At 42.9% G+C, this 16,852-nt stretch overlaps 1 protein-coding gene across 4 annotated transcripts in view; it reads left to right on the top strand.

Moving 5' to 3' along the window:
* Positions 1-16,852, top strand: part of PRKAG2 (protein kinase AMP-activated non-catalytic subunit gamma 2) — a 210,675-nt gene that overhangs the window by 91,304 nt on the left and 102,519 nt on the right. The window contains exon 1 of one of the 4 annotated variants that reach the window (XM_039705345.1): positions 11,061-11,620. The exons of the other annotated variants lie outside the window; for them this stretch is intronic. Coding sequence (XP_039561279.1) covers positions 11,515-11,620 — 106 coding nt within the window. The 5' untranslated portion in view covers positions 11,061-11,514. Of the gene's footprint in view, positions 1-11,060; positions 11,621-16,852 lie in introns of those variants that run through there. 4 annotated transcript variants of the gene reach the window in all.

The raw sequence follows: 16,852 nt of genomic DNA on the forward strand, positions 1-16,852 counted from the left end.
AGCTGGATTTTTGCCATCCGTGAAAACCTGGAATCCATCCACTGTAACAAAAATTAGCAGGTACTTAATAATGCTCTTTTTTTCCCAAGACTCCATGGATACCCACCAGTAGTGATTTACTGTAAGCTCTCCATGAGAAGCAATGTTAAATCCTGCTGCCTTCTGCTTTGGAGGTCATGGAGAGACAGCTGAGCAAATCTCAGCAGTGGCAAATGCAAGGCATGAAATACTGTCACTGGGAAAGAAGGAGCCAAGTCTTAATCACATAAACAGATTCTCATATACTTTTGTCATGCTATTTTATAAAGTGTTTATATAACTGAAAAGATTAACCTGGAGGGAAAAAAAAGCTAGAAAAAATATTTTTACAGCTTCTTATTTACGGCTTTACTATGGTTGAGGAATTAGTTTGCATTTACAATGCTGAAAAGTGGGGGAGGAGAGAGAAGGAGGGATCTGAATAAGGAGAGATATTTGTAAGGATCTCGAAATATTAAAGAAAACCTAAAATCCCAAGGAGTTACTCCTGTCAAGTGCAGACATGCAGGCAAATCCAAGGCTGGAGCAGGACTCAGTATCCAGGCAACATCAACATTTTTTGTTAAGCTACTGCCAATGCCGCTGACAGCTTTTGCCACTTTATGGTCACATTAAAAAAAGAAAATGCCTGACATCACTGAAATTCTTAGAAATTACTTTCTTGTCCAGCCAGCAAATGTGAGGCTCAGCAGCACACAGTACATGCGCATCTTGCAAAAATTCCGAGGGAAAAATCCTGTGATGAGTTCATGGCTAGGAACTTGTGTTTCTCTCCAAATCTGGCACTTTGTTTCCCCAAAGTTTCTTATCCTCTGCCTTGTACATAGATATTTGCTGTGCATTGGGAAAGGAATCATGTTCAACTGAGCCATTAATAAGCAATTTCTGCTCCTTCACTGAAGGCTGCAGGATTAGAGGAGCCCTTTGCTGTGCTGAGGAATCCTCCAGCTCTTCTTTCCTTGTTCTTTTTGCATGGTGCAAAAGCCAAGGAGGTAAATGACATTAAGAACTTAATTAATACACTAATAATGCTAATATAGGAGGGGAAGAGGCCCTTGATTTGCAGCCTTGAAGAGGTGAGGTGGAACTGGTGGCTGCAGCCTGGTGGGCTCCGTGCTGTAAAGAAAGGACACTGGTTTGCCACGTCCTTAGAGAAATGCAGGTGGTTTCATGCTGGTATTGTTAACACAGTGGAACTTTTCTTGGAGCTGAGCAGTTAAAACTGTTGAAGAGCCAGCTTCATTCTTCACTGTGGAACAGCTTAGGGATCACCAAGCACTCACTCCCCAGGCATGGCTGCATGTTTTGTGCCCTTGCAGCAGAAAGCAAAACCATCTGTGACATCGGGAAGTGCCTGGTGACAGCAACCAAGGAAAGGTTGTAAAGACACATGGAGCTTCCCAGTCATGAAGGGGGGTACCACAAAAACCCAGTAAAAACTTGCTGCTGACATGAAGCTGTGTAGCTCATAAGCACATGAGGATGAGATGCACAGGGAGCTGCTGAGCAGCAGAAATTCCTTTGGGCTCTGCTGGTGCCCCACACATTCTCGCCCATGTCAGATTTGTGAAGGCAGGGAGGGTAAAGGCTGGGACAGCAGCATCCCTCTCTGCTTCCAGTTTCCCCAAAGCTTTGTCCATGAGCCTGAGTGGATCTTCTCCATGTTTTGGTGAAGTTTCATTAATTAATGTAGTTTAAGAGTGTGAATTTTGTAGCAGGTGACTGTAAATAGGGAGAACTGAAGGGTGCAAGGGGAATTTAAAGAACTGATTTAGGCTGGTGGTGTTGAGGGCTCTGATTCAAAGATCAGTAGGACCTTCCTAGTCAGTGCTGTGCTTGGCACAGGAGCTCGTGTCACATCTTTCAACATGTGCAGGAAAAAAGCTCTCAGAAATTAATTTAAAGACATCTTGAGAAGCTCAGTTTTGCTGGCAATGAGCCTGGGTTTTGCTACTGAGGCCAGTGGAAGTTTGGTCTCTTGGGCTGAAGGTTGGTGCTTTCCACCCTGCACTTATCCCTCTCTGAGCAATTCCTCAAGACACAGGAATTTTTGCTGTTTGCCTTTGAACACATAGGTTTGTAATGGATATAAGCACCAAATAAACAGGGAGGAAAGCCAGAAACCTGTGGTCACCATAAAAATCTACTTCTTCTGCTGTGGGTCTTCATTTTCTTTAAGATTTTTAATTAACTTTCTGGTTAACAGGAGTAGAAAAGGGATTAGTCTAAGCACGAGACTCTTGCAGTTCAGTAACATCTGAAAACAAATTTTCATCTGAAGCTCTCACAGAGATGATGTGGGTTTTTCCTGGCTGTGCAGTTGCCTGATAGCAGAGTTTAGAATAAAACCAAAGTCTATTAATGCCATACTCAGTCCCATTTCAGTGTTTCTTCTTCCCCTCCTCTGCCCTGAAAGTATTTTATTATGACTGGAAACAACCTACCTGGTTTAAAGGAATACATGGCTTGGAGCAGTAATTTCTGTTTGTGTCTCTTAGCACAGAGGTTTTAATATTTTTTTTGCTCCAGTGACGTGCTTGCACATAAGCTGAGGGTCAGATTTGCCAGCCTTTATTGCCAGCTGCCAGGTGATGATGAAGTGGGTTTTTTTCCACAAATATGTAATAATAACAGAAGTGTTCAGTCTGGAACATGGGTAGGTTTTTACAGGCTGTTTTAGGCAACCTTGACTCTGAGAGCCAGAACTGCCCCAGGTGGGAGAAAGCTCCTAGGTCTGTGTTAGAAATGTGCCCCTGAGAACAGAGGCACATGAGTGAGGGGCTAAGGATGAAGGAGTCCTTTGGGGCAGACCAAGAAATTCAAGAGTCTCTGCTGCTGGATATATCCAGAGCTCTGTGACCATAACACTGAGCTTCTGCTTTGTTTCTTGATATGGAATTTAAGGATTAGTGACAGGAGAGCTACTGGGTAGAGTGCTTTATACTTTAAGCACTGAAGCCACTGCATGAACTTTGATGAGATCTGGGGACCTGATGGCTCTCTACAACAAAGTCTGGTCATCCATGGTACTATTTTAGATAATTTTCCATTTACTTGATAAGGTACAAATAGTATTGTGATTGGCCCAATGTATTGCTAAGCTAAGTCACAAGAAAAGAGATTCCATATTCCAGAAGTCTCTCAGTTTGAGGCTCAGTGTGTTTTGAGGAAGTGAGCAGGGAAAGATGCTGGCTGTAAATTAAGTGTCAGCTGGGATGTGCCTGAGCACTGGTCCTCTGATTCATAAAGGGATCCTAAAACATAAATGACCAAGGAAATATTGTGTAAGGAGTGGCAGTGGTGTTGCCCCTTTCCCACTCTGTTTCTGGCTTTCAAGCAGATCCCCAGGGACACAGCTGACAGCCTTTCCAGTCTCTTCCTTTATCATTAGCTGTTGTGAAAAGTTTCAGACTGTTTTTTCTCCTGCCAGGTATTGTGTGTGCAGACTGGCAGGGTTGCCTTTTCCAGGAATATTTTCTTGCTGCCTTGTAGCTCCCAGGTTTCCAGCCCTTCTGTCATCTTGAGGCATAAAGACTCAAAGCTTTCTCTGGTTCATGTCTGCGTTGGTCCCAGCCAACCCACTGAGAATTTTCACATAATCCTAAAAATAACAGCTCTGAACTTTACAGTGCTTGGTGTTTTCACTCATACAATGAATGAACAGGGAACTTTTCACCACCCAAACTGTTCCACACTGTCCTTTGAATTGTAGGATTGTGGCTGCCACAGTCACAGCAGCTCTTTAGCTAGATCCTGGGGATCCTTTTTCCTAATTTGCCAGTTACACAAATTGGTAGAATCATCAATAAATGGGAAATACTTGGGTGGTTTCTATTATTGTCAAGGGTAAAGCAATTCAGTTTCCCATACATGTTCGCTGTCTCTTTCTTGGTCCCTTCTGTACCTTTGGAGATTGTTAAGGTGCCTCTGTACCACCTCAAAAAGCTGCAGAGTCTGTCTTTCTCACAGTGCTTTCATCTCTCTTTAAAATCAGTAGTTTCTTTTGCTATCAAAATTGCTCAGTGTGATATGGGTGCAAAAAATGTAAAACAAACCCCATTCAAACAAACAGCAACAACAAAAGCTGGAAAAAGAAACCAGAAAGATTTTCTCTTCCAGACCTTGTGTGTGTGACAATGTATATTTTCTCCTCTATATTCTCATGTCTTCTGGTATATTTGGAAAAACAATCCTAGTAAACTTCCTCTCTCTATATATCTATATCTATGTCTGTATCTATATCTATCTATATTTTTATCTATATATAAGATGGTGATGGTTCCTGAGGTGTTTATCTTGGGAAGTTAATAGAACTGCTTTGCCAGTTGTTCAGTTATTATGACATTAAAGCATGCAAAGCACTTGGCTTTATTCCTTTCCTTACAACTAATGATGCTTCTGAGCCATTGATTTCTCGGAAAAATAAAAAAAAATGAAGACAGATCTTGAGGGGTTTTTTTTTCTGGATTTATTTTCTGTGATGGTTTGGTTTGGTTTTGGGTTTTTTTGGGTTTTATTTTTTTGGTGGTTTGGTTTTTCTGTTTATTTGCTTGGGGTTTTTGTTTTGTTTTTTTGGGGGGGGTTGTGTTGTTGGGCTTTTTTTGGGTTTTTTTGGTTGGTTCTGGTTTTGATTTTGGGGGGGGGTTTTCTTGGGTTTTTTTCCCTTTTTTTGTTTTTTTTTTGTTTGTTTGATTGTTTGTTTGTTTGTTTGTTTTGTTTGTTTGTTTTTCCTGTGGTTTTTTTGGAGTTTTTGTGCAGGTTTGGGGGTTTTAAAAAAATCCCTTGTATTGTTTTTGTCTGAAGGTTTACTGTATTTTGCTAAGGACAGCTTGAACAAACAGATGAAGGGATTTGCTGCAAGTCAAAAAGACTGTGCAGGGGGGTGGATTTCAGTGCAGTCCCCTCTACACAGAGGATTCCTCCCTTTCTTTATTGTATTCCCCTGGCTGGAGCAATCCCACTTGTATTCAGAATGCAGCGTAGGTTGATCCTGTAGGAATTTTCCCTCTTGGCATCACTCCTGTGTTTAGTTCATCAGGATGGAGTCCTGTGCAGTGTCCTTGGTGTAACCAGACTGGCAGTGGCTCTATAATTAGTTGAAGTCCTTCCCATGGATACCCTGGCTAGTCCTTGGGATTTTGTGAGCTCTGAGCTCGAGTTCAATGAGCAATTCAGCTCACTGCTACAAGGCCCTGCTCTCACTGCCAAAATAACATTTATGTAAACACCTATAGGTGACCTCAGTGTAGGTTTTGGGCTCTTCTGCACCATCAGAGCATCAAAGAGCAGGAGAGGCACACAAATCCTCCTTTGCCCTTCAGATTTGTGGGGAATGTTTCATTCCTCTGGAAGTTGCTGTTCCCTTGCAGATGAACAATGAGGTCCTTTTTTAATCAGTGAAAAGTGGGAGAGTCATTGGTGAAACTGCTGGTGTCAGGAATGGGGAAGTCTTCTCAAGCATTACCTAAGCATTTAGCTTTTCAAGGTGTGGTTCCATTTTCTCTTCTGTCAGCATTTCTGTGTTGTCTCACAGGTCTAATAGGATGCTGCTGGCCACTGTCTCTGATTTTATGTATGCAATATAAATATAGCATATATGTCTTTATTTCATCCACTGTATCATTGGAAAAATGTGGAAAAATGGGTAATTTTGGGGTCACTGGTTTGTGTAGGATTGACATGCAAGGACAGCTAACCACTGGTGTCAACTGCTGCTAACTCAGTGAGGTCTTCTCTTCTCTTCTCTTCTCTTCTCTTCTCTTCTCTTCTCTTCTCTTCTCTTCTCTTCTCTTCTCTTCTCTTCTCTTCTCTTCTCTTCTCTTCTCTTCCAAAAACTGAATCAGTGCAGGCCTGTATTTCTGTAGAGTTGTGATGCTCAGATTTTTTAGTCTCTTATACTCTTCGAGTATTGGGATAATTGTATCAATTTCACTTTTCAGGCACTGGCCATCCCTAACATATTACTTTTTTTGAGCAATCTCTGTCTTATTTCATTTGCTGACATTCCCTTTGTGATGCATTCAGTGCTGGTTTTAAGACTTTAATTTAAACTGAAGGCCCTACAATGCCCATTTTAACTTTAACATCATTTAATCTGTTCCAATTCTGCATGAGAAATGAAGAAGCAGTAAAGAAAGGAGGACAAGAAGAGAACAAAAAGGAGATTTGTGATGTTTCAGTGAATTCTATCTCCTTCTCAAGGTTTTGTGGATCAATATATTTGAAAGACTTCAGAGAAGTAAGAAGAAAGAGAAGCAAGAAGAGATGAAAAAAGCCCAAGTGGAAAATGCTTCTAAGGAATTTATTATCTCTGCTGTTGCATTATTTTTTTTCTTTTGTACAAGTTACTGCTGAGATGTTTTTCTTTTTCTGAGAACTGACTAAATTTTAGAAGTGGTGTTGTCAGCAGCCATCTTGTACTTCCTGGATCAAATACTGTTTTGGTGTTTTGAGCTCAGCCAGATGGAGATGCATTTAAAAACAGCTCAGTTTTTCACAATAGATGTGAAATTGTCGAAGTGAGTGCTGGAAACATATGCACCAAGGTTTATTAGAAGGATGTGGGGAAATGATAAAATTATCATTTGGATGGGATCACAGTCATCAGTCCCAGCTTATTGCTTTTTTGGGTCTGAAAAAGTGTTTTTCTTACTAGAAATCACCAATATGCCAACACTACCATTGCTGTTACCCCTATTCCTGCTGGTTTCTGTTAAAGCTCTGGAAAGGTAGGATAGGAAAACATCACAAAGATGCCAGGATGTAATCTATAAGTAATTTACCAAGAGTTCTGGGGAATACAGCGTGCACCTTAGGGGACTGCTGGAAAGAAGTGAAATTAAACTTTTCGATTTTTCTGACAGATTTTTCAGAGATCGAAATCTTTCTTAATGTACAGTGAAAGCAGCACGAAGTAGTATTAAAAAAGGGGGACGAAAGCTCATTACACAGAAACACTTGGTTATGATTATGGGAAGTAATTGAGCCCAGCTTGGAGTCATAAACTTGCAATTCTTTTATGGGGTGTGAGCTGGGCTTGGACCAGATGGAGAAAGTGGTAGTTTGTGTTTCTCTTTGAAAACATGGGCTATGTGTTCAGTTCAATCAGCCTGCAAATGGTGTTCAGGCTAAACAGGCTTTTTGTTATTGTGCATTGCATCACCTGGACTCAAGTGGCTTTTTTTTTAGAGCAAAGATCTCTTATTTATTTGCATGTTATTTTGAAATATTTTCTACATTTTCTATTTATATGAAATATGGTTGCAGTTAAGATCAGTCTGGTGTTGTAAGATGTGTAAGCATGTGCCAGCACCACTGACAGCATTAAAATGTTCAATTTTGCCAACATCATTAGGTAGAGTTTAAAAAATGAAAATTAGAAAAAAAAATCCAATTTAGGGGAAACTTTTAGGACAACATGGCAGAGAAACATGATCCATGTAGAAATGCAAGCATGCTTTACTTTTCTGAGCATAGATCTGAACTTTATTTCTCTTAGCAATGACAAAAACAGAGGGCATTTTGAACTAGGAAATTCTCAGCAATGAGGAAAGGGAAATACTTGGTTTTGCTGATTTGCAGTCAGCAGCCAGTTCAAACAGTAATTGTCACTAAGGGGATACATATTTCTCTTAGCCTTCCTGTTTTGAGCTAAATGAGCGCTTAAATTTCGAGGAGGAAAACATTGTTTTTTCCATTTTCACATGAAAGTAAATTAGATAGCATTAACTAGCCCCCACTGCCTCCTCTGTATTCTGCTGCTGCATTTGTATATCAGGTTCAAGCTCCTGTTAAAAAGGCAACTGAGGCAATGGTTTGAAATACCAGTTTTTAAAGTGTTTTCCCCATGGCAGAGAATTTACACCTCTGTGAAATGGATGAATCAGTTTGTGTTTCAAAGCTCTGATGTCTGGTGGCTGCACTTTGGTGTGATGGCATCTTCCATATTTTCTGTCTGGTGACCAAATCTGAACACTCAATTCTACCTCAGAGAACAAACCTTCACATCACATCCAGAGAAAAAAGGATTTTTGTTATGTTTGTGCCTGAGGAGTCGTGGTAAATCACTGGGGGCAGGTTCTTTTATCCTGAGAGGTGGAGAACTTAAAAGCAAAAAGCATTAAAAAGAGGGAGCCCAGGCAGGGATGGGGGTTTTTGGGCTGATGTTTGGCAGATACAGTGGGATTAGGGCAGTGTTTGACACACATACACCAGTGTTTGTTTGCTCCTTCCCCAAAAATAATTTTATTAAGCTGCCCATTGCTTGGTATCTCTCAGGGTGAGTTCGTGCAGGATTTTTGGAGGGGCACGCTGTTATCCTTGTGCAGCTAAAAAATCATAATATGGGATAACTAATTTGGGAGACTTTAATGTGGCTTGAAGTGAGTTCATGTAGGATTTTTGGAGGGGCACAGTGTTGTCCTTATGCAGCTAAAAAAATCATAATATGGGATAACTAATTTGGGAGACTTTAATGTGGCTTGACAAGAGTATATTTCATGGTTGCTTGGAGGGGATGGAAGGGATTTGTGTTTTCAATCTCCAGAACATAGATGGCCCCAAAGGAACACTTTGAAGCACAGCTTTTTATTATTAGTTTTACAAGACCCTTGCACTGGAATCATTAAGAAGATGTAGTACCTGGTGTAAATGTGCAAGTATCTGCTAGACCATTAGCCGTGGGAGACAGACTGATTGTACTCAAAACACTTAGTGCTTTTTTAACAAATTACTGTGAAAGTCAGTTGTTAAACAGTGTTGTTTCATTTTCTAGTAGCTCTGTGTAGGAACATTAGAGTCTTGCTGCTTCCCTTAATAAGGGGAAATGAGCCCTCCTGGTGCAATGGCCCTGCTGGAAAAGGTCATCAGTTACTATTTATCCTTGGTTTCCATCAAAAAGGGGGCTGTTTCCATGCTGAAGCAATAGCAATTCTTATCTCATTAAAAAGGGATTTAAATTTTTTACTTTCTGATAACATTAAGTCATTCCTAGCAATCCTTTGGCCACTGAAGTATGAGGAATGCTTTTATGAAATAGAGGGAGCTTGAGGTTCAGACTGCATTGGGGGTGTAGGCAATGCAGGCCAGGTGTTTTTGGCCAGGTAAAGACTGGACAGGGAACTGAATAACTGTTGTCAAATATGCCAGGGGTGACTCTGGATCAGAAAGGAACGCTGCTCTCCCTGTGCATGGTGAGAGAATAATGAGTGGGCTTAGTTTGCAGCAAGGAGAATCCAGGTTTGGTTTGGGGTTTTCAAATGGGAAGTACTTATGGAAGTGGGTAGAGAACCAGCACTTGAAATGTGCTTGTGGGGAGAGCCAGAGCTGGTCCCAGGGCAGCTGCTGTCTCTGTGGTGGTGCCACGATCATGGCAGAGTGAAGGGAGGGGACAGTGCAGATGAAGCTGCAGAGGTAAATGTGGTGGTCACACAGAGCCAGATGGGGTGTGCAGAGCTTAAGGCTTCTTACAGCTCCATTAAACCAAATATTTAAGTAACAGAGACACTTTCCCCTGCTAATTCCTCAACTCGTTGTTCCATTTGCTCCTCGTCTGTGCTGGGTGAACAGTGAGCCTCAAGGGAGGGGCTGGAGAGGGGGCTTTGTGAACACACTGTGCTGGCAGGAGATTTTATGCCAAGGATCGTTATTTGCTTAAAAGCAGCAGGATGTTCACTTGCAGAGCTGAAACAGGGCCACAGAGATGAGGGTAAAAGCAAGTGGGAGGACTAGTCAGAACGAGAAAGTCTGAGAACAGTTTCACATTAATTATCATCATGCCTCACTTGGATATCAGTTCAGATCCTTGTGTGGAAGATAATTAAGTGTCTTGGTAATAATTTGATTGTTTTGGTTGCTAGGTGAAGGAACAATTGTGTCCTCTGTACTGTCTTCTTCCACGTTCTTCAGGGTAGACTTGGGGGAGCCTCTGGTAGCTGAAGATGACAGAGGAACCTGCTGTCACCTCTGCACATATTCTTGGGGGCCCTGAAGGCCCAAGACATCCTTGCATTAATGCATATTTCTGAAAAACAGAGCTTGCAAGGAATCTGTGTTGATAAAGGCCTTTTCTATACCATTCAAGGCTGGGCTTTGCTTTTCTTCCTATTGATATTAAGTCCCAGAAGCAATCATGGGCACAAGGAAGAAGTAATGTTTCTTTGTAGAGGAAAAAGGTGATATAACCTTCAATTCCTCCTAGGAAGTCAAAAGATAAGATTCTCATTACTCATATAGGGTTTGATTTTTGAAAGAGCTGAGCTTCACAATCTAGTGGTATCCAGAGGAAAGGCTGATGCTCTGTAACTTCAAAAAAAAGCTTTTGATTTAACAGAGCATTTACTATGATCTTAGGAAGGTTGGCTACGATGGTTTGACTGTGCCTTGGATCACACTTACACCCCTCTCCAGCTGCTCAAGATCCAGCCCACAATCATCAACCCTTTCCTAAAATAAACAGCTCTGAATGCACTAAACTCAGAGCCAAACATCATCATACAGCCTGGCTGCTTGGGATGAGCAACAGCCTCGTGCATGTTTGTCTCATTGAAAAGACCACGAGGTGGATTTAGCTGTGTTACAAACAGCTGTGCTGGTGCCTTTTGCTTTGCAGAAAGCGAATTTGGACAGAGCAGTCTGCACTGAGCACAGGGATACATGCAGCACGGGGAGGGCACGTCACAGAGAAGCTCCAGCTCATCACTCCAGCTACAGTTTCCAGAAGGTATCAGCCTTCTTTTTATGAATTGGCAGGAGCTGGATCCCATGAATCCATCAGTCATTAGCTGTGGAGGGCCGGGCATTCCGGAGCTCATGGACAGTCAGCTGGGCTCTCCTGTCCCTCCCAAGACCCAGCACATGTGAATCAAAATAGTTGGGTGATGTCACATCGTGGTGCCAGTGTGCCTGGGACACTGCTGCCAGGAATTGTGTGTCCAGGGGTGGTTTCCTTTTACAGCCTGCTGAAAGAGCCGTCATGCCCAGCTGCACGTGACAATTCCCTTCAAGAGTGCTGGTGGCTCCTTCGCACCGTCAGTGGCTTTTAAACAAGGCAGCTCATCAGGCGGCTCCTGAGCTTTTCCACATGAGCTGATCCGCTGGGAAATGCTTTGGTCTCCGAGGCTTCTGACAGCTGATGTATAAGAGCTCCGTGGCTGCAAGCTGGGCAGACTTTGAACTTCTCCCCATGTCCCCAGAGCCTCGCAGGGCAGTCGCTGTATGCCGGAATTAAGGCTGGAAGCGCCTGGCGGGCAAGGGTCGGCGGCCTGCTGCAGGACAGCTCTCCAGGAGCACCACAGCCAGGCACCTCAGAGCTGAGCTGCAGGCCTGCTGCACTTCTTTTGCAGCCACGCTGTCTTTCTGGAGAGTTCTTTTCTCACACCTGGGCTTTTGGTGTAAGCAACACCTGGCCTTGCCCCTGGTGCTGTTTTTGTTTTCTCCAACCCTGGGCATGAGCGACAGCTGCCGCCACGCGAGTGCATGTTGCAGCTCATGAAGCGTTTTGGCAGCTTCAGAGGGAGCAAGAAGAGAAAGGAGCGATGCAAAATCTTGGAAAGGCGCCACTCCGACCCCCAGGGCCTGTCTGGTAAGGAGCCTCTGCATCCAGCAAGGAGGGGCACTGCTCTTTGGGAGAGGGTGATAGTGAAGGATTGAGCAACAATGCTGTGCTCCCCAGATTCACTGGCTGAACAATGCATTTGTTGTGTGGAGGTTATTTTGGTGCTGGTTTGCACCAGAGATGAAAATCCCAGCTGACACCTGTAACACACATCAGCCATAACCTTTAGGAAGAGATTGGTGGTGCAGGAAGCTTTGCAGTAAATCCTATGGGGCTGTTGCCTGATGTCACTTTAATTGAACAATAATAACTAATATCTATTGAAACATGAATTTTAAGTAGAGAAAAAATTCTTATCAATCTCACAACTAATGCATTTAAAACCATCTTTCTGATACTGCAGTTATCGGTATAATTGTGTTTGAGTTGCAATTAGGGACCGTTCTCTCTTAATCAAAAGCTTTTCCTGGTCACTGAGTATTAGCTCCAATACAGGTGCTGAGGTGTGTGTGTCAGAGAGTATCTGTGTGTCACACAGGGAGCAGCTGGTCAGCAGAAAAGGGATTTTTCAACAGGATCTGGCTGTTGTCTTAGTAAAGGAGAAATACCAATTTTAATGCATTTCCTAATGCATATGGACTAATGTAGCTGATTCTCTGAAGACCATGAGTGTTACTGAGCAATTCTGTTCTGTGACTAAGAGGGTTAAAACTGATGTTACACTGAATCAGCTGGATAAGGCTCAGTTTAGAGAGGCTGACATGTACAAAGGGTAGATAAAGCTCTTTTATTCTCTTTTGATCTGGATTCACTGTGTCAAATCCAGCAGAATGATGGAAGTAGGAGAAGTCTTGGACCAAATGCACAATGTGGAGACTTACATGGACATTTAGTGATGGGGAATTACAGCTGTTGGATGGGTGGCTGCCCAGAGGGCTTGGTTTTCTATTTCATGTTTTGCAATTTATATAGTGGTTGGTTGTGTAATTTTTAAGTTGTAATCTTTGCAAACACTTCTCCTTTTGTTCCTGTTGTGTACAGTTAAGTCATTTTAAATCTAAAACTGTTTACTCTGTCCTGTTCTGCATTTCCCTAAACCCACGTGAGGGTTTCAGTGGGAGTGGTAGGAAGGTCAAGGTGATGTGAATGAGAAATGACCCAGGTCTCTGGAATTTCACAGTGTCAGCAACAAAGACAGGTCACAGCGTTTATGCAACAAGAAGGGGAATATTTATTTATCATAAATATATAAATATTCTTTATCTTAAAGTATAAAATTCCTTCCCAAATTTCTGATTAAAGCACCTAAATTCTCATGTAGAATAAATAGAAACATACGTGCAATTTGTTGATTGAATGTTGAATGGCACTTTGCACCACTAATTCACTGTATTATTATGTTTTCATCAATAGAGGGGAATAGCCAGTATCTGCAAAAGGATTCACTGCTGGAAGCACTAAACATAGAGTTGCATGTCTGCTTCCTCTGAGTCTAACTCTAAACCCTGTCCTCAACTCCCTCCACAGAGAAAATAATTTGTTTTGCACCAAAAAAACTGAACTGTACTGTTTGTGACAGAGTTATATAAAAAAATTAGAAGTATAATGCCAGCAGTGCCAAAACACTTGCTCCTCCTTTTCCTCATTCCTATTATTCCAGCTTTGTAGCCCGCTCCAGTGATAGACAGCGAGCACCAGGAAGAGTTTTCAGCACAGTTTTTACTCTACAGATTTTGCAGATGCCATTCTTGTAAGAGTGTGACCAGGTCAGCTCCCTGCACTTCCATCATCAACAGAGTCACAAGGGTGGGGAAAATCAAATGGGGTTTGTCTGAGTTACTGCTTTCCTTGGATGCCCTGCTGTGGGGATTGCCTCTGCCATCCCAACAGAGTCTGGGTTCCTTTCAGGGAACAGGTTAACGCACTTACAAATGCCTTCCCTTCATGCTCCCCACCCCAATGGCCTTAATTAATTGCAGGGAAGTGTCAAAACAAAAGCTTTGCACTATTTGCTACATTTAATCTGTATCTTGTAGCTATTAGGCCTCAATAAACACTCTCTGAGCAGCTTTCAAGGGAACTGCTGGCACTCAGCAGGTTTTATGACCAGTATTAATGTGTGCAGAAGTGCTGGTAGCAGCCAGGCTTGGTGGCTCCTCAGGGTTAATCACACACCAGCACATCTCATTTGGTTGTCATCTACTATCAGGGGTGAGAAATGAATGACAGCAGCCTCCCCGTTGCTAAAGGAGCTTGGATTGTATTCAGAAAAGGGATGAAAAAGGAAATAAGAGGAAAATATCCCCTGATATTTACCCAAAAGGGGTAATCTGACACCCAGACCGGTGAATTTGGAATTTTTGATTTTTCTTGGCCACTTCCTTAAGTGTTTTAAGGAAGAATCCTCTGGTCCTTGTAAATAGGATTGGGCCTTCTTGGCTTCCCAGGGCTAGATGCCATCAGGCCACTTCAACTAAAATTATCAAGTAGTACCATTCTTCTGTGCTTCAGTTGAGCTGAACCCCTTCCTCCCCTGCCCTGGTGCAGAGGTTGCATCCTGGTGCAGAAATAAAGAGTGGCATTGCCAAGGATGGTCATCTCTGTAATTCCCTGGGTTTGGAGCCTTTCACAGTCCTTTTATTCCAAATGAACAGCAAGGGGAGACCTGAATGCAAACAGAAGCAGAGAACACACAGAGAGGGAAAGGAGGAAAACATGAGTGAGTACCAGGGGCAAACGAGAGCAGGAGTGAAGGTGGAGATCCCCCAGTTTGCTCTGGGAGAGGAGCAGCCAACAGGGAGACCTCAAAGCTTGAGCTGTCCACCAAACAGCAGGGAAGCTGATTTATGCAATAGGATTTTGGCAGGGATGAGAACAGGGATTACCCAAAATTTCTCCAGCCTCTAGATCACCACTGCATAGTTTCCTCCTTCCTCTTGCAGCTGCTGTGCAGGGTTCTGGCAGTTTCTCCTCCTGGCAGCTCTCACTGCAGCTCGACGTGTTATAAATGGATAGGCTCTGTGGCATTTCTGAAGGGGAAAGATTTTTGACCTGAGAGAGGCTAATTGCTCTGCCCTTTAAAGCACACCATGTATTCCACAAAGGACTGAGTGACATATGCAAAAGGAGTAATGTTTAAAGTGTTTTCTCCCTGCCCAAGTCATGAGTGCCCAGCAAAGGAACCTCTCTGCAGCAAGAGGTTTCTGTGAGGCTGCACCAGGGCTGCCTTGTGCTGGGCATGTAGCCTCAAAACTCTTGTTTTGGAGTCTTTTAGCTGCATGGAAATGCCCAGAAGCTTCTCTTTGCCCATGCTGCTCCTCTTGGGGGTTGTTACTTTAATCAGGTGGCTTTTAATCATCAGATGCCAAAGCTGAGCCCCAACAAGCCCAAGGGGCTCCAAGCAAACCTTGGTGCAGCCCCTCAGCCCCTGTCCTGTCCCACCTCAATGCACTCTTGAGGATAATTTCCCTGGCAGTTGTGACAATTAGATGCATATTAGGACTAAACTAGGAGTGAGCCTGCTGGATGTCTCAGACCCCAATAAACACCAGTGCAAAAATGCTTCAGCCCTGCATGCATCAGGCTGTCCCAGAGTCACTCTGTAAGCTGCTGAGTGCACCTCTTGTCTCAGGTCTCTGTAACCACCATGGAATTCAGCCTGGCTCTCACTACCATTCATTGGCAGAAGCCTGAGAACAGGGGCAGAAAAAAATGGGAGAAGTGCAGGGTGAAAATATGAAGCACAGAAAACCTGATGGAGAAGCAATTGCAAAAAGGAAACAAGACTTTATCTCTTTCTCTTCCAGCCTGGAGAGCTGCAGCTCACCCAGTGCTTCACCCCAAGGTGGGTGGTGCTGCTTGTGGGAGGATCAGAGATATTTATTTTTCTCATTCTGGTGGGATGTTTTTGTTATGAGGCAGTGGGGGAGAAATCATAGTGAAAAAATTTCTGGAGAAATAAATGAGAGAGAAGGAGTTGCTTCATGTTCCAGCGCTGCCATAAATGAACTGAAAGAGCAAAATCCTGTTGCTCCAGTAAAGCAGCTTAAAACCACCATAATCAAACACTGGGCATGGGAAACTGAGACAGCTTTGGTTTGTTAATGATTTTTCTCTACTGGTTTTCATGCTCTGTTGAGCTGACAGTGATTTTAGAAGATGTGCAGCCCTGGCTGATCAGTACTGATTAATCTTGTACTACAGAGAGCACCAAGACCTGGAAGCTGTGAAATTTCTATAGTTGGTTGTTGGGAAGGGGAAAAGCAGTGACAAGCCTGATTAAATTTCTAAGACTTTTTAATTTGCCATTTTCTGCTTCCTTGTAGTCACTGTCCTTGTTCTTTCTGGCACATCCTGGCTTTATGCACAGCTTTGAATGTGCTCAAAGATTCTGAATGGGGGGAAAAGGACTCTGGCCATGAAGCAGTAGAAACAGCAAGTTGTTTTCAAGCAGGCACCTGTAAATTCAGGTAGTAATAAACCCCATAAGACCTCCACTGGTTTGCTGGAAACTGAAATGGAAGTGGATTGAGCAGAGTGCAGCATCCTGTGTCTGTAGCACTTCGCAGGCTTAAAGAAGATGTAGACTCTGCCCTCATGATGAGTTGTCCAAGAATGCAAATTCTCTGAGTAATTTATTTTCAAAGAAGCTATTTTTGCCTGAAGGGCAGGTTAGACATGTAAAAATACAGTGTGTTCTCGAGGCACAAATTTCCAGATCAGTGCTGCAAATGAATCTGCCCACTGACTCTTCTTCCCAGTCCTGCTCCAGGCAGCTCTGTGTGTCTCATCACAAAATTTGGTCAAAAATATCTGTATTACTATAAATGACTGAATTACTCAGCACTGACGTGCCGTTGTCAACAACGTGGTGAGAGCAGCAGGGCCAAGCCTCCCTTTTGATGGGCTGCTTTACAAACTGGGCAGGTTTTTGGGCAGGGAGATCCATCTGGGAGGAGTCCATGTGGTTCTGGTCCTTGTTGCTACTTGTGGGTGCAGGTGTTTGTCCCCCAGACACAGCAACAGCAGAAAAAAATTCATTTTTAACTGTCTGAAGGACACTTTCCTGTAATTCTGCAATTATTTGAATAGTGTTATTTGAAAAGTGGGATAAATGTTATTCCTGAGAGAAAGAAATTAAAAGCAAGTCTTGGGACTGAATCTGAGCAAAGATGGAAATGAAAGAATGGGGAGGAGTACATTGAAGTGGAAAAAGAGAAACTGAGATTGAAGGAAGCTGGATACTGACTGTGAGTTCAA

This window comes from Passer montanus, unplaced genomic scaffold (assembly GCF_014805655.1).
Source record: "Passer montanus isolate IOZ18808 unplaced genomic scaffold, ASM1480565v1 scaffold10, whole genome shotgun sequence".
Classification (NCBI taxonomy): Eukaryota; Metazoa; Chordata; class Aves; order Passeriformes; family Passeridae; genus Passer; species Passer montanus.